This window comes from Sphaerodactylus townsendi, linkage group LG01 (genome assembly GCF_021028975.2).
Source record: "Sphaerodactylus townsendi isolate TG3544 linkage group LG01, MPM_Stown_v2.3, whole genome shotgun sequence".
Taxonomy (NCBI): Eukaryota; Metazoa; Chordata; class Lepidosauria; order Squamata; family Sphaerodactylidae; genus Sphaerodactylus; species Sphaerodactylus townsendi.
The window spans coordinates 154,539,758-154,564,184 of NC_059425.1; the positions used below are offsets into that span (position 1 = coordinate 154,539,758).

The window sequence follows — 24,427 nt, forward strand, 5'->3', positions numbered from 1 at the left end:
GATCTAATGCTAGGTCTGCTTCACAGCTGGCACTTGGGGAGAAACTATGTCTTTTTAAACCCAGACAAGTCACTAAGGACAAAAGCATCCAGGAGAAGATATCTAGCATGTCTCATTAGCATACCAGGCATCCACGCCCCAGGTAGAAGTACTCTAATATAAAATGTTGCATTCTTTGTGAGCAGAGATTTGAATTAAATATCACACCAACTGGAATGAAGAATCGTTAAAGTGTTTATTAACTTTTATACAGGACGAGTGTCATACTCAATGTGACCTTTGAAAATTTCTAGTAGCAGTTCCAGACAAGGAGCAGAGTTGGAGGGGGGCAGCTAAGAGAGGTTTGGAAGCCAGTGTAAAAAACAGACGTGAAAATCAGATTAAAAACAAAATAAAAGACTGCCTTCCTGTTGAGTTGACTTCTGCTGTATTGCAATTTAAGGCTTAATGTGTCCACTGTAAATACCTATTTATTTTGACACATTGGCAAGAAATAAAATTTGACACATTGGCAAGAAATAAAATTTTGTTAGGCACTATTAATGAAAAATGTTATAATACACATAATATATTAAATGCATCATTCCATGTGCAGATTATTTTGATCAATTCTGTAATTTCTTCCATTAACAAAATTATAGAAAAAGTATTTCTGAAAATATTGACAAAAAAAAAATCTGTTAATAAGGTTGAATACAAACAAGCATAGGCACAGTTTTCAGGCACAAAGAAGTCCCATGGAAATCAACATCTGTTTCCCCCGTGAAAGGAAAAGGTACTTGTAGAGAATGAGAGACCCAGAAGTGCCTCCCCACCCAGCTGTTCCATAAGGCATGAAAGGTGGACTGGCTAAGGACAGGGAGGCATTCATTAACTTCTCTTTCCATGCAATATCTCTTTGCGTTGCCTATAAATGCACTTATGTTTGGGAGGGGTGCCTCCCTGTGACTCCTCTGTACACAGCTCCACTAGATCATCTAATACAAGTGATAATCTGTTGCATATTTCAGAAGTATGTAAATTCAATAATAACCCCATTTAATATGCTTTATCTTTAGTTCATTGTGACATAATTGGCAGGGAAAATGCCAGTCCTGCCTTGTAAATATCCTTCCCACCAATCAAACTGTGAATCTGTTTTCATTGTGATCTTGATTTGGTCTCCAGTCTTGAAAGTCAAATCCCCTGCCTGTTGTCCTTTAAATGGATACATTGCTGTCGCCATCATCGGACTGGTAGAAGAGTTTCCTGAAAAAGGAAGAAATATATTCAAGACCTCAGGCTGTACTTAATTATAAACTGAGATTTTTACAAAGTAGACAAAGCTTACATACCAAATGCAATATCTTACGATACAGTAAAGACAGCCTGGTTCCAGTTCAGCATCTACAAAGTAGTCCATGAATGGATACCAAATGCTATTAAAAGGATGGCTTGCCCCATTTTATAAACTGTCTACTTCTTCCCTTCTTTTTCTTCTCCTTCTGCTACTGTTCTAGAAGGTAACAAATATGGTCTATGGAGAAGTTTGGGTAGGGGAGGAGATGGTAGGAAAGAGACTGTAGCTATGGTGAACGAGTGTATCACTGGCAAGCAGCTCAGATTGTAGAATTTCCTGATATATTGCACTAAAGTCACACAGTGTTATTAGAGTGAAAGAAATAAAGAGAGGGATAGTTCAAAGGTCATAGAACATCATTTAATGTTTAGGTTGGCTGCACATCAGCCCACTGTTGAGAGTCAAAACATTTGCTAAGAGCCAATACACAAAAATGTTTCATAGTGGCACTCTGTAACACTGAGCAGTAGATACATCCATTAACATCTACAAACAGACTGGGGCATTATCAGTTTAGGTTTGCTGGCAAAGGAACTAATTAAGAGTTTCAAGAGCTAAAAACTGGAGCAACTAGAAAGCTGAGCTCTTAGAGTCATGCACTGCCAGCTTACAATGTCTTAAGACATGAGCTATCTGCCAGCTCAAACTGAGCTATCTTCTGAATTAACATGTAAATAAGTAGTCAGGTTTTCATAGAATGCTGAAGAGCTGAAACAGTTTCAACCGAGTTATTCATCTGGTAAACAATTTATCTTAGCTGGCAACACTGTTTAAGAAATCATAATGAAAACTGACCAAACTGAAGCAAAGTGAGAAGATGGGCTTGATTTAACTGTGATGTTAGTACGGCAATAGCATTTTCCTGTGGGATTTGGTATTCTTATAGCATCTCAACTAGCAAAGAAGCTATATAGTTGTACTGAGGAGTCATGCAAATGCAAAGTCATTGTTACATAATTTGTTCCATTGCAAAACATTTTTGTTTGTACTTTAAAGAGTGAAAAGAAAACCCCTACACAGTCCACACAAGATGGTGCTACAGTGCTACATTCAACAGATATTTGAGCTATTGAGCTGTGTTGATTTGTCAACTGGAAACTGGAAAAAACAAAACTGGTTGCAATAATCTTAATTGTGAGACCGGAATGTTTGTTATACTAAATCAAATTTTAAAAGGAAGTCATTTGCTATTTATAAAAAAAAGGCCTTCAACATATCCAGTTCATTTTTATCTTGGGAAATGGGAGAAGGGGAAAACCAGTGGATCAAGTGTTATTTCTGGGATGGCCAACTTTTTCAATGTAAGAGCTTCCCACCTTTTTGTTCTGCTTTTTGGCATCAAGTCATAGCTGACTTATGATGACCCCATTGGGTTTTCAAGGCAAAGTGATGTTCAGAAATGGTTTGCCATTGCCTGCCTCCACACCCTGGTGACACTGGAAGTCTCCCATCCAAATACTAGCCAGGGTCAAGGTTGAGACTGTGCGACTGGTTCAAGATCGCTCAGCAAGCTTCCGTGGCAGAGTGGGAATTCAAACTTGGGTTTTCCAGATCCTAGTCTACAGGTGTCAAACTCGCGGCCCTCCATATGTTATGGACTACAGTTCCCATCATCCCCTGCCAGCATCATGGGAACTGTAGTCCATAACATCTGGAGGGCCGCGAGTTTGACACCTGTGGACTAGTCCAACATTTTAACCACTACACCACAGGTGTCAAACATCTGGAGGGCCACGAGTTTGACACCTATGCACTACACCATGCTGGATTTTCCTACAATTTGATTATGGAATTTCTGAAGGTACAGGTTTATTAATTTGGTCCCCATAATCAGGAAGACTCTGTTACTACTGGTTAATCACAGTTAATTAAAACTGCTTGATGCATCAGAAAATTCTAGAGGCTTGACAAATTGTTCTAAAAATTTTTTTTGGTATTTTTTGTGTGGAAAAGAAGGCTTAAAATGTCCCAAACAAATTAAAAAAACCCCAAATACCCTCAGGAAACCCAGGAACTCAGAACTTCAAAATGATGCTTTCTTGACACCCACACCATGGTGCTCTTGACCAAGAGAGTGGGCTGCCAGGAAATTAATTTTCCCTATGTAGACAGTACCAGAAGGTATTTCAAATTTGCAAAATTTGGTAGCTCATACCACCAGCCCAGTTGTGCTAATCATTTGTGATCAAAATAAAACTTACAAACCAACAGTTGCCAAGATGCCCCAATTTGTACTGAAACCTGTGAGGAACACATGGCGTTGGTATGGGCAGTGTTAACCAAACTCAAGGAAAATCAGTTGTATTTCAAGCTAACCAAGTGCAAGTTTCATAAAAACCAACTTTTTGGGATATCGAGTTTCTGCCAACAGCCTGGAAATGGATCCAGGAGAGGTCCAAGATATGGCGGGTTGGGAAGTCCCATGAACCTGTAGACAACTCCAGAGCTTCCTCAGATTTGCAAATTTATATCAGCCATTTATTCCAAATGTTGCCCAAGTGGCATTGCCCCTCACAGACTTATTGACAATAAAAGAGAAGAGGACAATGGGGTCCAGAGTGTCAGCGGGTGTTCAAGGCTGCAAAGAGACTGTTTACTACCAAGGTGGTGCTTCAACACCCGAGCCCCGCTAAGCCCTTCGTGGTCCAAGTCAATGCCAGTGATGTCGCTATTGGAGCAGTAATTTTGCAAAAGGGAAGGGGCTCAACTGTAACCCTGTGCCTATATCTAAAAAAAAAAATTAACGAAACAGAGCAGAACTGGGCTATTTGGAATAAAGAAGAAGCAGCGATTAAACTTGCCCTAACCACCAGGAGGCATTGACTGGAGAGGAGCAGCCAGCCATAAAAACTTAGAGGCCCTTTGGAATCCTTGCAAGCTTAATTCAAAGCACCTATGATGTGCAGAGTTTTTACTGAAATTCAATTTCACTCTGAAGCACTTGTTAGGGGAAAAAACATTTTGGCAGATGCCCTGTCCCACTTTTTAGGACAGGCGTCCCGTCGGCACGTCCACTCGTTGGGCTGAGTGAATGTGAATAAGAAACGTGAATTCAGAGACTCTTCCCCCATTTTCTCCCCAATGGCGCTATGGCACAATCGAGGAAGAAAGGCAATGTTTTGCACGCCGCAAGGAAAGAGCCAATCAGAGGCCACAGCAAGAAGTGGAAAAAACGCAATAAGCAGCTTTATGATTACGTGGGCACATGCGACGTCGCTTTTAGAATGTACAAAACGCGACAGTGATGATGTGTGCACATGGCAACGTTTCAACATCGCTTTTACTGTTTGAGCTCCATAGTTGCACGCCAGCCAATCACAGCAGAGACCCGCCCTCCCAAGTGCCGCTGAGTGCGTGGTCTTGGGGAACGCTAATTTCTGACCGCGCATTACTTAAGTGAGGTTTTTTAAGCGAAAACAGCTGTGGGGAGCTCGCTTCCATGCTCAAAAGCAGTGGAGTCAACTGGATGCGGTTTAAATGACCTTCCAAACGGTGAGTGGGGAAAGGCCCAAGGTGAGGCAGGCAGAGCCCCAGGGTAAAAGCTCAGAAGTAGACTCATCTTTACAACAACTAGTAAAAGAAGCTATGCAAAGAGATAGGGAGGCAAAAGAAACGGACAGCTCCCTGAATCCATCCGCGGGGTTATTCCAAACTTGGTGCAAACCAATACCTTTTACAGAACAGTGGAATACAGTGATGAACTTTTTTCCTGATGGAATGGACATGATGTGTTAGGACTGGTTGTTTTTCAGAACTTACGCAAGAGAAATGGTTCCATCTCACAATTCACAAGGGCAGCAGAAGTTCATGTGTGGAGGCTATGTGATAGTAGGTTTGTAATCATTTCTAGAAAGCACCCATAGCCGATTATAAACGATGAAAGCAACGCACTAGATCAGGGTGACTAATGGATATTTGTAACAGAAGGTCCTTAGCCAGTAGGGATAATGTGGCATATCTGTTTATAAGCCACGATGACATGCTCAACTTTGTAAATAGGAAAAAGCGAAGCCTCTCTCCCTTCTAAAGCAGTTTACTGTAGCCTAGGCGCTCTCACACACACTCTTTTTATCATTTTCTGTTTCCTAATCAGGCTTGTAGCCTCTGTTGAACGAAAATAAACATCTCTCTTGGAGCTTCCCTTCCGCTGTTACTATTATAGATTGCCTTAATGCTTATCATAAGGAAGGAAATCCCCAGGAAACAAATTCTAAGACTATTTTTATGACTGCTTTACTAGAATAATACTATTTACGGCCCTCTAAATCAAAATTCTTTTTCTGGCTTATACAATAATGGGGGAGGGCAGATATAACATATGGAATTCAGGATCCCACTGGGAATAAATACCTTGAATATGCACACAACAACAGAACAGGTTACAAAACAAAGACAGGGACCAAGGCCAGTGTTAAATTGAGTAATTGGCAGGCACTAAGAACAAATAGCTTTTTAGCATGATTAACTCATGGCAATTGTACAAGTTTCACAGACTAAATAAATATTAAGGGCATGAATGATGGCTTTCCTGCAAAATGAACAAGGGCCGCTGTCAAGAATCAAAATGTTTGAAGTCTTCTTAATTCAGCAATCATTTGAAGCTTGAGACCTATTGCCAAGGCCTACAAGCTCATAAAGGCAGCAAATGACAGGCAAGTGTCTAAACTACCTGACATGCACAGACAGATCAGCAAAGGCTCTTGTCGAGGTCTGAAGGACCTATATCTTAAAGGGAAGATGCTCAATTGTGATCCCAATGGGAAACAGGTGGCAAATACTGGTCAGAAAAATGAGCCAGTACTGCATGGGGGTTATAACAGGCCACAGCTTTTTACTAGTCACAGCTACAGAGATTTGGTTTGTGATAGGAGAAGGGATCCAAAGAGTGGCCCTCCTGCTGCCTGATTTCATTACTGCCATTCCGCAGCCCACTACTGAGGGAAGAATCTGGAATGGCAGTGATATGGGAATACCTGGGGGCAGTGGCAGAGTGCCAAGGGGACGGGGGGGCGTCGTGCACCGGGCACACACCTGGGGATGGAAAATCACCCCCGGCCCCTCCCTCTTTCCCCACCCCCCCGGGCACACACTCACACCGCTCTCCTTCCCACACTTACCTACGTTCCTTTTCTTTTTTTAGTTCTTTTTGAGGCTGAAAAAAGCGGCCTATTTATAGTTCAGGCTAAAAACTGCCTGAGAAACTACAGCTCCCAGGAGACCTTGGGGCTCAGAGAAGTCAGTTCCTTCTTCTGATGTTGTGTTTCACATTCTCAGCATGTAACATGGCTATCAAGGAGCAGAGAAACTCCGAGAGGGGATATTTCTACCCCCTCTTAGCATGATCCCTCTCCCCAGCCTCCTCCAACTCCTTTTCCTCCCCTTAAGAACATAAGAACATAAGAACAAGCCAGCTGGATCAGACCAAAGTCCATCTAGTCCAGCTCTCTGCTACTCGCAGTGGCCCACCAGGTGCCTTTGGGAGCTCACATGTAGGATGTGAACGCAATGGCCTTCTGCGGCTGTTGCTCCCGGGATCACCTGGTCTGCTGGCTAAAGGCATTTGCAATCTCAGATCAAGGAGGGATCAAGATTGGTAGCCATAAATCGACTTCCTCCTCCATAAATCTGTCCAAGCCCCTTTTAAAGCTATCCAGGTTAAGGTGGCCATCACACCACCTCCTGTGGCAGCATATTCCAAACACCAATCTAACTACGTTGCTGTGAAGAAGTGTTTCCTTTTATTAGTCCTAATTCTTCCCCCCAGAAATTTTCTGTAATGAATGCCCCCCTGGTTCCTAGTGATTGTGAGAAAGAGAGAAAAATTTCTCTCTGTCAACATTTTCTACTCCCATGCATAATTTTTTGTAGACTTCAATCCCATATCCCCCCCTCAGCCTCCTCCTCTCCAAACTAAAGAGTCCCAAACGGCTGCAGCCTCTCCTCATAGGGAAGGTGCTCCAGTCCCTCAATCATCCTTGTTGCCCTTCTCTGCACTTTCTCTATCTCCTCAATATCCTTTTTGAGATGTGGCAACCAGAACAGGACACAGTACTCCAAGTGCGGTCGCACCACTGCTTTATATAAGGGCATGACAATCTTTGCAGTTTTATTATCAATTCCTTTTCTAATGATCCCCAGCATAGAGTTTGCCTTTTTCACAGCTGCCATGCATTGAGTTGACATTCCCATGGAACTATCAACTAAGACGCCCAAATCCCTTTCCTGGTCTGTGACTGATAGCACTGACCCCTTGTTGCTAGGGAGACAGGGCATCGCTTATGATACCCACTAAAATTACTTTTGCTGCAAGTTTTGTGCAGAGGAATTTGTCCCGATGGGTTTGGAGCATCCAGACCCTGCAAGACCCAACCCAGAAGTCCAGGAAACCCAAAGTTCTGACAACAACAACAACAACAACAACAAAAAGAAAACCAAACCATACAGAACAGAATTTGGAAAAACCCCTATGTATCTAAGCAAGGGTGAGTTGGGTGGAAAGGCAGCTGAGGATAATGCTGCCCAAGCCTGGGGCAGGCAGCTCTTAAGTCGAGCAGGTGGACCAGTGTGAAAACTGGATACTTCGGGTCTGCTTGCTTGGCAGTGGCGTAGCTATAATGGGAACATCTAGGGACAAACACCTTGGGCGCCCTGCAGTGAGTCACATGGGGGCAGAAAATCACACCCACCCCACCCTCTCCAGGTCCGGCAGAAACTTTACAGCCGGCTACAAAGAGCAGCTGGCTGAACTAAGGTAAGTAGGGGGGAGCCGTGGGGGCCATGGGGTTGACCTGGGCACCAATTTGCTCCAGGCACCAGTTCCCCCCTACTCATAGTGATCCCCCCTCCTCTCCCATTTGAGAAACTGGAGCTGGACTTTAGGCTGCTTCTTAATTTGGATTTTAATCTGAACTTCAACTGTGTGGTGCCTTATCTGCACTGTGTTTACAGTCTGGTAGAGAAAGACTAGTATTTCTAAAGAATGACTTGGTAGCTCATGGGAGGCGAGGGTGGCGGCACAATGCTTGCAGCCTCTGACAGAAGATGCACGACTACAGATTATGATAGGCTCAGTTGTGGCAGGATCACCAGTGCAGACAGAATAAATAAAAGTGAGATTTTTGTACCTGAATTGGATTAATAACCATGGAGATGTGGGGTCATGCCTGCTGCCCATTTAAATCTCTTCCCACATCTGTTCTTTGAAAAAGACAGAAATGAGATCTTGGAATTTGTCAACATAACAGGTTTACTATAGGTCACTTCTGAACTGCGGAGGTTTTAGTTGATAGATAGCTAGCATCTGTGCTGTGGCATTCCGCACTGGAATTGATGAGGATTGCTGCCAGCACCTCTGAGCTCCTAAATGTTTTAAATGAATAAAACAAGTTTTGCCTGGGCAATGCAGCACTGCTGCCAAAACTGAAGTACCATACAGTGTGGAGTATATTCCCTTGCAAGAAATCTATCTTTATAGCATGTTGCTTGAGCTGTCTGTACTGTAGTGAAAGGACAGCCAATAAAATATTGGGACATTTCCTTAGGAAATGGCTGCTAAAATGATGTCACAAGTGTTTGTTTGATTGAGGCTGCCATTCATTGTATGATTACCTGTACTGGAACTATCCCAAGCAACTATGCATAGAATCACACTGATGAATTCATGAGCCTAGATTCCCCCAACCTTGTTGAACATGTGGGCATTTTGAAATTCTGAGATTAGGTACCATCACAAAAAAATGATTGGGGGTGGGATGGCCTTTGGTCAAGCCCAATACTGCTACTGTTGGAAGGTCAAATACTCCCAGCAGACACAAAGCTGAAACCTTCTCTTGCTCTGATTGGATGAAGAAGAGCTTGGAGGAAGAGATGCTTTGGGGAGAGAGTAAGCAGGTACCATAAAAAGATACCACAAGCGTTATGCCGGGAGATTACTGCCCTGAGGAAAGCAAATGAAACTAGGGCAGTTAACAGGACTTAGAAGCAACAGTCAAAGTTGCATTGTCCAAAGGAAACTTCATATTTTAAGTTGCTGTTGATTATTTAAAGCAATACCAAAACTCTGTGAAACAGAGAAAGTTGAAAACAGATTGCCAACCATGAAGAAATTCCCATGACCTTGATTTATTTGACTACAGGTAACAAGCCATTAGGCAAGATGGAACTATCAACTGAGGTGGAAAGTTTTAGGAGCTCTGAAGGCACTGGGGGCTCGAGAGCTAGACAGTCATTATACAAGAGCTCTGCATCAACTACTAGGGATATTTGCAAAGGAGTCTCCAGCGACGTATGTAAGGTGTGCCCTTTTAACCTGGCAAAAGAAGTATATGTAAACCAAGACTTTACTCATACTTTTTCAGACTTTCTAGAACACTCCATTTAAAGAAGCATGGTGACACTGTTGTGGCAGGCAGCACAACTCATAGGTCCATTTTGCAGCTCTGCCATATATCCAACCTTGCCAAGTACTACAGATGCATTACAAAGGTTCCAGACACAACAATGCAATTTGTGCCTGTCCCTTCCCATTGTACCTTCCATCACAGACAGGCAACCATAAGAAAAGGATGGTCCACCATTTTGTTGGCAGTAGTTGCGAACTGGTGCAGTGCAAGCCTTAGAAAACCTATACCCAGGATTTGAAAGCCCCTTTGAGGGATTGCTATTGTAACTTTCTCCACAAGCTAATTTCCTCATGTTACTGCCATCAGGCCAGAGGTGGGATCCAGCAGGTTCTCACCAGTTCCCAAGAGTGGGTTACTAATTATTTGTGTGTGCCGAGAGGGGGTTACTAATTGGGTCCGCTTCTCCATCTCCACACCCTCGCCTCCCCGAGAGGCATACTGCCTTTGAATGTGAAGGTTCCATACAGCAATTGCGGCTAATAATGTAACTCCCTGAACTGGATTAATCCCTTTCAGGTTCTGCAATTCATTGATTCGCAGCCTTTCGTACCTTTTATCTCACCAGTCTCTATCAAAGAACCTGTGTGTTTCACCATTGCTGTGTTCAGATTTGTGAGTTGGGGCATTTTCTATAATGTGATGATGATTTAGAAATGACCTGGTGCAAAAAAAAAAATTTGGGGTCGTGGTGGGGTGGCTGCCCATGGGGGGCATCCAACTCAGGTTTTGCCCAGGTCTCAGGTTTGCCTAGGTACACCTCTGCCCCCTTTGCTGAGGGGGGCTGGCGAGGGAACCTGTTACTAAAATTTTTGGACCCCACCACTGCATCAGGCTGTCTTCTTGTTAACAAGGCCAGAGTTTCAGGACTGTGTTTAGATAGGATTAAACCATATGGTACTGGAGTAGAATGGAAGTGAGAAAGTTTGACTAGCAAACAGAATGACACAATTTTCTTTGGTTTATTCAGAACTTACAGTATAGTACATACTTATTACCTGTGTGTTTGCAGATGAGTATTAAATGAGCAATTAGGAATCATGGTTGAGATTTATATCGGAAAGGATCAGTGCTATGCAAGCAATACCAACTTTTAAATTTAAAAAAAATCAAAATACTGCTTACAAAAATACTCTTTGGCTTTGCCATTTTCATTTAACACTGCAGTGATTGATTAATTGCGTGTGGCTGAATCTGTATTGTAATGAAATTCAAAAGCAATCTCTGAGGGACTCCTTGCCAGAAACAAAAATGAATAAAAGTCAACATTAAATAGTCCACCCCTTGGGATAAGACCATATCAAGATATGCTTGATTCAACATTGTTACATTAAAAAAAACACAAGCCATTTTCTTCCGGAAATGTTCACCAAATGTCAAAGTTGTAAACATTTATGTGAATTCTCCAGTTTTAGGTCTATGCGTGGAACAGCAGCACAGTCTGGATGACAAACAGCATAATCACGTACAAAATAATTCTTGAATTAAATCCAACTTGGACTTGCAAAAAACAATAATCTTGTAAGCACTCACCCACTGCAGCCGAGTAACTGGGAAGCTCAGAGTAACGGGGAAGCTCGGGATAAAGTCTGTTTGGTGCGGTTACAGCTGTCAAAGAGTCCAAAACATGTGATTAATTCATCTCATCTTAATACTGTGAAGCTATAATGGTTCTCTCAGAACACATAGTAAAAACAACAACAAAACTAGATGGGCAAGAGAGCCCAAAGAACTCAAAAGGATTAGAAGAAAGAGCTCTATTTTAATAGTCTGCTTTTGTGAAAGGGTGCAGGGCTGGGGGGGTGGGGGGAGAGAAAAGAGCCATTTTTAACTGCTTCATCTAGTTCTGCCTACCACACTTCTGCATCAATGTATGGAGGTAGTTTTGCATATGTGTATAAGTAGTATACTTATATTTTATGCATATGGAGCTGTGCTCTCCCTGTCCCACCCTTCACAGAAAAGTTGGGAGTGGCCAGAAGAACTTGCTGCATAAGATAGATATACATACATGGTTATCGTAATGTGTATATGTGGTACACCCACTGTATACCTTAAAAAGAAGGTATAAATTCTAAGAGGTTTACAAGGAATACATTTGTTTTAACCAACTGTTATAACAAAATTACTAAGTAATACAGGAAGGCAGAAGGAAAGACACATGAAACTGTACAGACATAATCAGAGAACATGCACTACTACCTTCTGGCGTGGAGTTTTCAGAAGTCCTCCGTGAATGTGGCCTTGAGGAGTGCTCATTAGTCTATTGAGGGTGGGGGAGGGGGGAAGGGTAAGGGGCAGAAATGCAACATGTTCATCCTTAGTACACAGTGCACACAAATCCAACATTCTCAGGAAATCCAAAATCATTAACCCAACAAATTTCCTACGCAAACATCATCACTTACATAGGACTCGCTACACAGAAGTGTTACCATTCAGCTTTCTAAACAGTGCAACTGATGACATTGTGAGATCAAAGTCCAAATGCAGTTGCTGGGAAAGGTTTGGGGTGCTAGCAGCACTGATGAAAGTAAAACTAGAAGTACAACTAACAAAAATGGCTCAATGCTTTTCAGTCCCCAAAACCTTACTCAGAATGGAGAGTTTCAGGGGATCTTGCGTCTTAATGGCTATGAGTTTTCTCCTTACTCATTTGGTGGAGGATTGTCTTCCAGTTATCAGACAACTGTTCAAACACGCTATGTCGCCACCATAATGGCTTAGATCTTGCCTAGAATATTTGTGGGGGCAATTTTCTCAAATTTTCCCCTCCTGAAAAAGATCTCTGATCTTCACACCCCGACATGCTTCTTTCCCATGTGAACACTGTCAGGCCCCAAGAAAGAAGAATTATTTACCCTATGGAGCTTCAGTACTATTTATTTGTTTATTTATTATTTCAATTCAGCTTCTTCCCACCCACCCCCATCCCCACAAATGGAAGTGACCTCCAGCTTTGGCCAATCTCATGTCATGTTTTCCTAAAACAGGTACCTATATTTCATAGTATAAGTCGAGGCAAATAAGGAACCTGACTTTAAGGAAGTTTACAGCAGTTAATTACAGAGAAAGGTGTATGTGGAGCCCAACAGTACAAACCTAATAAACCCTTTTACGTCCCACTGAAGTCTTTACAAGTTCTAACTCTCTTTAAAATTGTACTGTTAGCCGCCTTGAGTATAACTGATCTCCCTGAGAAAAAACTGCACATATAACCTTTAACACAAGAGATGTCTGGGGCACCTTAAAATGTTAGTTTTGCTGCATCCCCCAATACTTCGTGAGGGTGTTACAATTATTCATGGGAAGTTTTATGAATTCACATTTGCCTCAGCATTTAACTAAAATGCCTGCCACAACAACAATGGAACAGACCAACCCCGTCACTTAATGTAATTCCAGTCATGAGGTCATGTTTCATTATGCGGGGAAACGCCTAGTGGTTGCTGAGCTGGCAACCAAAGCAATAGTTGGTGAGTTTCATAATGGACATCAGAGCTGCCATGGCTCAACAGTGCAAGGCCATTCTAAGTGCATCAACAGTATTATATAGTCTTCCAGTTTAAGTTGGGCCGTTTCCGCACGGCCAAAAGCAGCGACGCGATGACGTCGCAAATTGCGACGCATCCCAAAAAAAGCGTTCACACAGACAGGCGGAGCTGCGGGCGTCCGCAGCCCCGCAGAAATGTGACGGTTCGCACGGAAGCGCTGCGGAAGCGGCGTCTCGCGACGTTGCGCCTGCGCACTTGCGAAGCCGTGCAGGCCCGACGCCATTTTTGACGACAGCTCCGTGGCGGCTGTTCGCACGAGTGCGGCGTCGATGCGTCACATGGGGAAAAAGAGTGGTTTTAAGCGTTTTCTGAATACACCGTCTTCGCGCCGGTTAGCGTTTTCGCGACGGCGCGACTGCGCACCTCCGCCGCTGCGCGTGCGAACGCTCTCGCTCTGACGCTTCTTTTTCCGTTGCGACGACGTCATATTTTGCCCGTGCGGAAACGGCCTTGGTAACTGGATAGTAACTCCAATCACTTACACTCATTATAAAACTAACCATAAGACCACTGCAGCTCTCCGAACTGCTATGCCACCGTGATACATTTTAATTAACTGAATATATCAGCTCATATACAGCTCATATATCAACTGAATATACAGCACTACAAATGATACATCACTGGACCCTATTACACAACTTAGATCTTTCTGTAATATACACTTTCCACTTGTAATACTTGCATCTAATATACTTGCCACCATCTCAGCAGTCTACACACTTCTTTTTCGTGGTGCTTAATACCTTCAGGAAGCAAAAATCATAGCTGTCTTTCATAATGGTGATCTTTCTGGAATCTTCTGTTCATTTTGACTATGGGTTAGATCCAGGCAGCCTTTTCAGATAGTTCCATTCCCCATTCATCTGGCTCTGATCTATGCATACTCCCAAAAACAGCCTTGGAGAGAACAAAGAAAAACCCCTTCCTCCCTTTTTTTATAAGTGGAAAATCTGGTTGGATCCAAACCACTGGCTGAGATCCTGTGAATGTGTTCCAAATGCTTTCTACCTTGGCTACAGCACCGTCTGCTTCCGTGGCTGCTTTTCCTTGAGTAACAGCAATGGTTTGCAGTGAGCCTCTGCAAAAGCACAAGCGCTAGCAGCACAGGAAGCAAGCTCTGTTACAGCTGGACTGAACTATGCATGGAACATATCCGTAGGATCCAAATCATTATCTTTATTTGCCTGATAATTATTTCTGTGTAGGTGTGGATCTCCCTGTAAATTCAAGTTAAAGGTTTACTTTTATTTCCCCAAATTACATGCCACAGCATAACAGGCAAGCACAGAGACTCCAAACATTGGATAAATGTTTTGAGTTTGGGCTCAAAATGATGCTCTTTGCTATGCCATACTTTGTCAGTAACCTTCCACACTGTTCTTGTCTAATGATATTTTTTTTGGGGGGGGGGGTAGTTTTGCAGCAGCCAGGGAATGTGCAACATGCTACCCCCAAAAAGGAACAGGGAGGTGTAGAAAAGAGAGTAAAAGAATTTTTTTAAAACTTAGCGAAGACCCAAAACTGAAGTTGCTAGTTCCTAGGCTAAAAGCCCTCGGGAACAACCCCAGAACACCCCCACTGGTGCTTGCACAGGCTCCTAAAAGAAGAAACGGTGCAGCGGCAGTGTTCACACCCTGAGAACTGCAGGTTCTCACTGCAGATGGATTCTCACTGACTTTCAATTATCTCCATCCTATAGACTGTGACTACTTAAAAAATGAAAAACAAAGTATCTGAATAGATGATTTTAGTACTTTGAGATTCCACTTAGCAAATCTGATTTTGTAAAATATAGAGATAGGATCACTATCCAGAACTACAAGACATTAAAAATCCTCTTTTTTCTGACTAAAATATAACCAACTACTACCATGTTGGAACAATTCTTGCAATACTGCCCACAGTACAGACATGTGATTTTTCTACTATAACTCACTCTCGATTTTTGTTCTCCTTCTGCCCACCATGGGGAAGTGGTTCCACATTTGTACTGAGGTCTTCCTAACCTCCTTTCAAGCACCTGCACTTGACAATTGTGGTAGTCAAGTGAGAGAGGAGGGGTATAGGAGCTCAGGAGCTCCTGAAGAAAATTCTATGTGTACACTTGAGCTGTATGTCGTCACTTTTCACACACAATGTTCTGCCTTACAGCCACAATTCTAGTTTGATCACTAGTCGCCAAATGTAGCCAACGGGACATAGAGTGCCATAAAAAACTAGAAGAGAGTCTTGACTGAAGCAGTCAACTGATACAGAACTGGTTTGTGCCCACCTTTCTTGGTTCCTTTACAGCTGGTGCCAATCCATAATTTCTCCGCTCCAGAGTTTCATATTGCAGAGTAAAAGACTGAAGAATATCATAAAGATCTTGCGCCTGAGGAGGAGGTGGTAGGTCACCAAACAGAATGGCACTTGCACGGATGTCCATACCATAGAATCTAGTTCAAAAATGGGGAGGAGGGTGGAAAAAGTTAATTAGGAAAGAATCATCTCATTTCTGTATTTTTGATAGGGTCACTGAGTGGAAAAAATAGTGAAATTCTAACAGGGTACAGAGAAAAGGCAGAACTACACAACTCTTCTTTGCCTCAGTTTTTTCCCAAAAGAAAAACAGTGCACAATTGGTGGGAAATGCCTCAGAAGATATAGTAGGGGAAATTCAGCACAGAATAGTTAGTACAAGAATACCTGAATACTTTAAATGAATTCAAATCTCCAGGGCCAGATGAACTACATCCCAAGGTATTAAAAGAACTGGCAGAAGTAATCCCAGAACCGCTTGCTATAATCTTTGAGAACTCCTGGAGAACAGAAGTCCCAGCAGACTGGAGGAGAGCTAATGTTGTTGCCATCTTCAAAAAGGGGAAAAAAGAGGACCCAAACAACTACCGCCCAGTCAGACTGCCATCAATATGAGGAAGAATTGAGAGCAGATCATTATGGAGATCGTCTGTAAACACTTGGAAGGGAATAATGTGATCACTGAAAATCAACATGGGTTTCTCAAAAACAAGTCATGCCAGACTAATATAGAATGACAAACTTGGGAGATGAAGGGAATGCTATGGATGTACCATACCTTAATTTTTGTGAGGCCTTTGACAAGGTGCCCCGTGATATTCTTGACCATAAGCTGGAAAGTTGTGGACTAGACAATGCAACTGTTAGATGGATTTGCAATTGGTTGACTGGCCAAACACAAAGAGTGCTCATCAATGGCTCATTTTAATTCTGGAGAGAAGTGAGTAGTGAAGTGCCACAGGGTTCTGTCCTGGGCCCAGTAATATTCAATATTTTTATCAATGACTTGGATAATGAAATAGAGGGCATGTTAATCAAATTTGCAGATGATACCAAATTAGGAGGGGTAGCTAATACCATGGAGGACAGGGGCAGGATTCAAAATATCTGGACAGATTAGAGAGCTGGGCCAAAAGAGAAAAGAGATTCCACCTAAACATTAGGAAGAACTTTCTGTCAGGGCTGTTCAACAGTGGAATTCACTGCCTTGAAGAGTGGTGGAATCTCCTTCCTTGGAGGTTTTTAAACAAAGGCTGGATGATCATATGTCAGGAGTGATTTGATTGTGTGTTCCTGCATGGCAAACAGTTGGACTCAATGGCCCTTGTGGTCTCTTCCAACTCTATGATTCTATGACTATGTCCTGGAGGAGCAAACACTCAATTATGATTTCTGTAGCTCCAGTGGGAAGAAACATACTTAGCACAAAGGTGACTTGCACTGTGTGACTGCAACATTGAAGAAGTTACTGGATAGACTCAAGAATAATATTCTTTCCCAAGTGCATGCAGCATATTATGAGCAAACATTAAAAGGAGAAACAATTCTTTAACATTTTCCCATCACGAGAACTAACCGGTTAAGCAAATACTCTGCTTACAACTTACTTGCTGTTTGTTTCCTTCCTTTCAATTAAACAGCTTCCTTCTAAAGACACACCTGCAAATAACCCTCGAGATTTGCAGTAAGTATAGACAGCAGCAGAGCTTCTTAAGGCTACATCACCTTCTAGATTCCTGAGGTGGGAGAAAGAAAAGAAACCCACTGGCATCAGCTATCAGTTACCTACTGATCATTTGCATATGCCAAAGTTGCCTTTCACATTCTTTTTTGAACCACACATTCAAATACATTTGTAAAACTGTTCTTCCTACAGAAAGTCACTCTAGCTTCCAAGCGTATTACTGTAAATCTCACATAGGTAGCTGTACAGAACCTATCAGCACCTCAGTTGCTGACCGCACCTGTTAATGTGTTTCTTGGTGCCCATTTATTTTGTCCTCAAGGTAGTTCTCCCCGAAAGAATCAGTCCTGTTTTTCTTCCACCTCGCTGGAGCAGGAGGAATTTCTGAAAAAGCTTAGAGTAGTCCTTTGTGTCTACAGGAAGAATTCATTAAAAAGTAGCTGCCTGTATCATAGGACAAAACTTGGGATGGAATCCCCCAACATCCTCTGATTGGCCATTCTCCCTCCCCGGGCAGCCATTTTGTGGTGGCAGCCATTACCATTTCCCTATATTGCAAAAACAGCCACAGGTACAGCAATCAAGATATTTATATGTAGTACTACCATTTCTTATGGCCAAACTAGAGGCGACTCCAGTTCCATGATTGGTACTCCACTAGAATAAAAAAAATAAACTGTGTGTGTGTGTGTGTGTGTGTGTGTGTGTGTGTGTGTATTGGTTTTTATACCCTACTTTTCTCTACCTTTAAGGAGTTTCAGAGTGGATCACAATCACCTTCTCTTCCTCTCCCCATTACAAACAACTTGTGAGATAGGTGGAGCTGAGAAAATTCTGAGAGAACTGTGACTATCTCAAGGTCACCCAGCAGGCTTTACATGGAGGAGCAGGGAAACAAATCCAGTTCCCCAGATCAGAGTCCACTGCTCATACGTGGAGTGGAGTCAAAGCTGGTTCTTCAGGTTACAGTCCACTGCTCTCAGTCACTATAGTACAGTACAGTACAGTAAACCTTTATTAGGCATAAATCAGTCACTATATCACAGTGGTTTTCTTTAAAGGCTGGTGCAGGGAAAGAAAGACAAACCAACAAACCCAACAGGTGTTATGTGGTCCTTAGTGCCTGTGCCTGCAAAACTGGAAAGAAGCCATCTTTTTACCTCCCCATAGGCCCAATGGCCACCGTAAAATTTCCTCCCAGGGTAAGATTGCCACCTTTTGCAAATGCTTCAACAGCTCTTTCATGGTTCAGTATTACTACAAGGTCAGATACCTGCAGGAAGAAAAAAAAGGAGGGCAGAACCCTTAAATGTTAATCTATTTCCAGAAAGCAAGAACACAGTTACTCAAATTATATAATCTGCCAACCAGTGGAATAACACAGAAAACATTTTGCAGAACCAAGATTTTTAGTAGAAAATAAACTAAGAACCCAGTATTACTACTAGTATTACCCAGTATTACTACTAAACGGCTACACATCTCCCTTTTGTTTTGGTCTTAAGTAACTGAAATAAACATAATTCTAGACCCAAAGAGTACAAATATCTAAAGCATTAGATGCCCAAGGGTTTGAAAGCAAGCAGTTTCTGGCAGGGGAGAAATTGGAGAAGATCTAAACAGGTAGCTGCAGTTGACTAACACCTTACTGGATTTGATTTCTGTGCACATCAGTATGTAATGCCTGAGTTTGCCGAGAAGTGCAAGGTGAAGGGCTCTTAGTCTGATGGGTGGGCCTAGCGCTGGGAGAAAAATATTGAGAGAGAAGCTTCTCTGCTGAAAGAATATCCTCCCTTTGGTTTGCTTTTCCCCTCTCAAGATTGTTAGCTGCTTTGGGTCCCCATTTAGGAAAAGAGTGGAACATAAATAAGCAGTTTAATAAACCAGCATCCTGAAACCAGGAAAGAAACAGCTTTGGTGGTATTCCAGTACAACAAATCCAGAGGAACAGGCTTTGGCAATGGCCTGAAGTTGGAATAGCAACTGATCTCCCATGTCTTTCAAGGTTTACCTCGTTCAGTATAGAACAGCAAAAGTGATGCCTTTGAAAATGACAGGGGGAAAAGTCCCTTTGTTTACAATATGTATGGGAAAACACATGCACGCTTATCACACCTGGAAGTTTGTGCCTGTCACACTGCTCATTAGGTGTGCTGTATGTTCATCCTATCAACAACTGAGGAGGCCATGGAGATAGACCTTCATAAAACAAGGAGATTTAAGAGCAAGGTAAACATTTGTTTCCTGAATTATGTCTACTACATGGAACTGGTAGTGGAATGTCTCCTGACTCTTAATTTCACTTGTATGCACTTACTAAAGGTTCCATCTTAGCTTCTATGACAGATATGTGGTCTAGTAATCTGACACTTTATAGGATGGCAATTGGGCTTGGAGGATACAATATCAACTTTTGAGAGCGGGGGAGCAGCTGATTCCTTTATTTAATTGGCTGGATTCAGGGTACGGTTTGACACTTATCTGTCTGGGGGTGAGTTAGCAGGTGTGTACACAAATGATCTACATTACAAAATAGTCCCCGCTGATGGTACTAGAGGCTCAAAAGCCATGCCAGCCATCTCCTTGCCTTCTGTATTCCAAAGAAGCACAATTCTCCCTAATTTGTTCTTTAGGGGTAATTCTCAAGAAAAACATTCTTCATTTTGAAAATTAGCTGACAGGACTAAACTATTAGCTATTCAAAACAACTGGGAGTCTTGTGAAGGAGTTCATCCCACAAAAATTGTGTTTATTTTTAAAGCAGCACAACTTATTGTAACTGCAGCAAACTATCCCCTTCCCACTTGGATCTAGGCAATTAAATTGTCTATCATGAAGTGAACACTTGGAAGACATAGAATAGCATGGCTCCTGCTCAGCCATAAACTCCAACTCTTACTAAATTAGCATATGAAATATATGGCTATAGACTAAGCTTATTTTAGGGTCCTAGGTCAGACAATAAGTAGGAAGTATCTTGGGGCACTGTCAGGTATTGAACAGAAGATGTGTGCCTGCAAAAAGAATAAAATTTCATACATAAGCAGCTCACCTCAATTCCAATTTCAAATCCACCACCAAGACCAGCTATCCCTATTGCAGAAGGAGCAGACCAGTCTGGATAACGTGAACAGAAACATGTGATTATGTAACAACATTTAGAACTAGCTAGACATGTACTGATGCCACATGAAAAGAGGGTGCTCCCCATCTCTTTTATTGAAACTTCATTTTCAAAGGAGGCAGGTAATTTTGCATACTCATTGCTCAAGGGGAAAAAGGGAACACTTGATATTCAGATTTTATTAGTACTTAAAATGCTTACAAAAAGCAAAGCAAAGATCAAAAACTATTAAAAAGAACACTTAACATAAAGACTCCCAATTTCATCTACATAGAATGTGAACAGTAAAAATTAAAACCACTTGCTCTTCAACCACATACTTAAAATTCCAACTTAACCAATACTGATCATTAAAATACCTTTCTCTGTAAAGTCTTATAATAACAATCCACTAATCTTCAAAACCACTAATCATCAATTACTTTTTTCTGTTCTACCTAAGTAATGTATCAACGGTTTCCGATTGTCCAAAAATTTTACTAAACTCCTTTCTTTCAGTAACAAAGACTCATTATGCATGGAACACTTACTTCAAGCCTGTTCTCTGTGCAGTAGGCTCCTAGTGGGCATTCTTTGCATTTCTCTGTTTACACCCGAGAAGGCAACCCACAACTTGCAGCCAGTGGCATAGCTACAATGAGGACATCTGGGGACATATGCCCCAGGTGCCCTTGGTAAGTCATGTGGGGGGCAGAAAATCACCCCCACATTTGTTACCCAACACGCCTCGCCCCCCTGGGCCAGTCCCCTCTCGCTCGGGCCAAATGAGTGGGAGCTGGCAGGCTGTTGGCAGAGCCTGTGCAGGCGCAGCCCAGGCTCCAGCCAATGGCCTCCCCTCCCCCCGCAGCCGTGTCATGCTGCTTATTTTTTTTCAGCCGGCTGCTGGTAAGAGGGGGAGGGGCCACCAGTGGGCTGGGCTGACCCCTTCCCCCCTCCCACACCAACCAGGCAGGTTGCTTACAAGCAGCTGGCAGAAAAAAAGTATTTTTTCAGCCGGCTGCTGCTAAGTGGGAGAGGGGAGGGGGCAGGGCTGCTGGGGCAGGGCCATGGGGGCAGGATAACCCCTCCCCTGCCACCCAGCCAGGCTGCTTATCAGAAGACAGCAGAAAAAAAGCTTTTGGCTGCTGGTAGGTAGGAGGGGGAAGGGGCAGAACTGTGAGGGGGACACCGGGGTGGGGGCAGTGCCATGGGGAGCCATTTTGCCCTGGGTTCCATTTTCTCCCTCTATGCCCCTGCCTGCAGAACAGTTTGTCTTCTGAACTCTGCAGGGCCTCTGCTTCTCCCAGTTCTCTTAACTCCAACCATCAACAGCCTTAAAGGCACAGAACTGATATTTTCTCCATCCGCCCTTCCCCTCCACATGCACCTGCACCCGCACCCGCACCCGCACTATACATATGAGAGATCTCTCAACCTCTTGGTCAGTATAGTTAAGGAAGCAGGAAGGAGCCACCAGCACAAGAGGCGGGGGTGAGAGGGACAGCGTGCAAAGTAGTCCGAGGGGATGGAAAGGCTGGTTATGGGTGGAGAGAAGATAGGGGCAAATCTGTGCCCACTGGCAAATCTGTCCTGTTCTGGCGTCTATAAATGGCTCCACTTGCTATGAAGAGAATGGAAAGTGAAAGTGGGGCTCCAGAAAATAAATCTGTACAAGAAATCTTGCTACAGTGAACACTGGCCTCCACTATGCAGCAAAGACCTTATGAGTATTTGGCGAAAGTGAGTTCAGCCATCTCCGCCAACTCCAAAACCTTCATCCACCATTCTTGTATTGCAGATATATCTGAGTTCTCCATTTTTGCACATACAGTATTCTTGCAGCTGATATGTATAAAAACAAAGCTCCATGTTTTTCTCCACACATATGTCCATAAGTTCCAACAAGAAAACTTTTGGTTTCAATTGTATATTCATTTTTAAAGTCTTTTGAATTACTGAATGTATTGACCTCCAGCACTCCTTAGCTTTTTCATCCTGCTACATCTCAGTTAAGAGATCTCAAATTTCCATAAGCGAACACTGGAAATTTTACAGCAATAACTTATCTAATTCAACTTAGGCATGCCAAATCAGATACACACTGCATGGGGCATAAAAAATAAAATAAAGCCAGAAACTATTGCCTGTGAATCTGACCCAAGCAGAACCTCCTTCGGCATTTCCCAAGAAAGATTTCCAGTACAATCTGCAAGTCTCCAGCTGTGATATTGCTTGTGAGTTCTTCAACAAAAAGGAAGGGAGGAAGATGCTACAGATTCAACTTAGATCCTGGTTGGTCTGTTATACAGTTCTTCATAAACACATTCACAATAGTTTTGAGAACACTGATTCTTTGCTAATACCTTGGAAAATATTTTTCCTTTAAAAGTATGTACACTATACACAGCTTCCTGGAACTGTTAATCTTTAGCAGGGAGAACCACCTGAACAGCAAAGCCTTGATTACCAAAATGGTCTCATTATTTAATCTGAAAAGTTTCGCAACAGTGTGTAACGAGCTGTTTCATACCGTAGTCAACTCCCAATTCATGTTATGCAATTGCACTGTAATATTTTCTGGACAATTTATAGACTCAAGACAAAGAGAACATTCAGTTGAAGCTATTCTTCGGAGTCAAGGAAGCAGGCTACCAGTACTTGCCATCAACGCACACATCTGAGGCATGTGGCTACACCACTAACACAATTCTGTCTCATTAGCATACTGTTTTCAATGTTGCACCACTTTCCAGAAGGGACGGCGGGAGAAGATGACAAGTTGTCACTCAATGACTAACAGAAAAAGCATTCACCTGGTATCAAAAATGTTTATAGCACCAGAACACGGCAAATAGCATCCAGTTTTCCACTGAAACGAATTCACTATTGTTCTTATAGGCATATTTTAAATTTAAAAACTCTTAACAACGCCAAGTTCCACAAAGTGTTCTTACAACTGAAACTAAACAGAATGCTTTGGCGTTTCCTTCTGTCTAATTTAGCTAAGAGGACTGTGCACAATTTTGTTTTCTTTTTGAAAAAAATTTCATCTCATTTCATTAAACTGGTTAGTATCATGTTTCAATTACTCAGCTTGGTTTCCCTTTTCAGTGGGGAATTCGCCTTCCTATAACCCTTTCCCTCTCATCCATCTGGGAGGAAACTTTATGGCAACACATCCTGACCCCAACAATTCTCTCTGCCAAATGTCAGACCTAGAGGCTAAAATGTCTCTGTTTTATAGGGAATTAAAATTCTTGCTCACAAGGCAGGCATATGGAGGTGAGTGGTACCCCAACAGGACAAAGAGTAGCAGTGACAACACTAAATAAATTTTTAAACATGCTCTGATGTTTGTATAAGAAAGCAGAGGCAATTTGAGAGTTTGGGATGAAAGATGGCTTGGTATAGCCTGATTTCTTCAGATGTTGGAAGCTAAATGGGGTCAGTACTTAAATGGGAGACCACCAAGGAAGACTCTGCAGAAGAAGGAAGTGATAAACCACCTCTGCTTCTCACTGCTGCCTTGAAAACCCCTTGCAGAGGCCACCATAAAAGGTTGTTACTTGAAGGCATTTATGTACATATGTAAACACTGTTCTCTTCATCAGGCTCAAATACTAAAAAAAAGTCTGGCTTAAAGAAAAGTTCCACCTGAGTGCAGTAATGTCAGATGCAGAAAGGGACATTACCTCATCTCAATTTTGTTTAAAAACAGATGTCTCCCCACTTTCTTTACACAAGAATTGATGTATTTCTGTAAACCAACAAGGTTATTCCTCCCCACCACACACACACCTCAAAATATCTTGTTCAGCTAGTAACTTTTTAAAATCTTTCCCACACTCCAACAAATAACACTATTATGTAATCATATGGAAACGAAAGAGCTCTTTCTTTTAATGAAAAAAGGACAAACTTACTTCCATTAGGCAAACGAGCCAATACAATCCCACTGCCTCCTCGAGCTGTTACCAAAAACCCAGCCTTGATCACCGACAATATTGCGAGGCCTTTTGCTTTAGCAATCACATGGGCTGTAAA

The 24,427-nt window shown here is 42.5% G+C and overlaps 1 protein-coding gene across 1 annotated transcript in view; it reads right to left on the reverse strand.

The window, feature by feature from the left end:
- Nucleotides 1-221: 221 nt before the first annotated feature.
- SH3YL1 (SH3 and SYLF domain containing 1) overlaps nt 222-24,427 on the reverse strand; it is a 41,861-nt gene continuing 17,655 nt past the window's right edge. Inside the window, exons 3-10 of the mRNA XM_048497821.1 lie at nt 24,307-24,420; nt 20,333-20,397; nt 18,441-18,553; nt 17,204-17,332; nt 15,568-15,733; nt 11,941-12,001; nt 11,272-11,346; nt 222-1,248 (exon numbers count right to left, since the gene is read on the reverse strand). Coding sequence (XP_048353778.1) covers nt 1,055-1,248; nt 11,272-11,346; nt 11,941-12,001; nt 15,568-15,733; nt 17,204-17,332; nt 18,441-18,553; nt 20,333-20,397; nt 24,307-24,420 — 917 coding nt within the window. The 3' untranslated portion in view covers nt 222-1,054. The remainder of the gene's footprint in view (nt 1,249-11,271; nt 11,347-11,940; nt 12,002-15,567; nt 15,734-17,203; nt 17,333-18,440; nt 18,554-20,332; nt 20,398-24,306; nt 24,421-24,427) is intronic.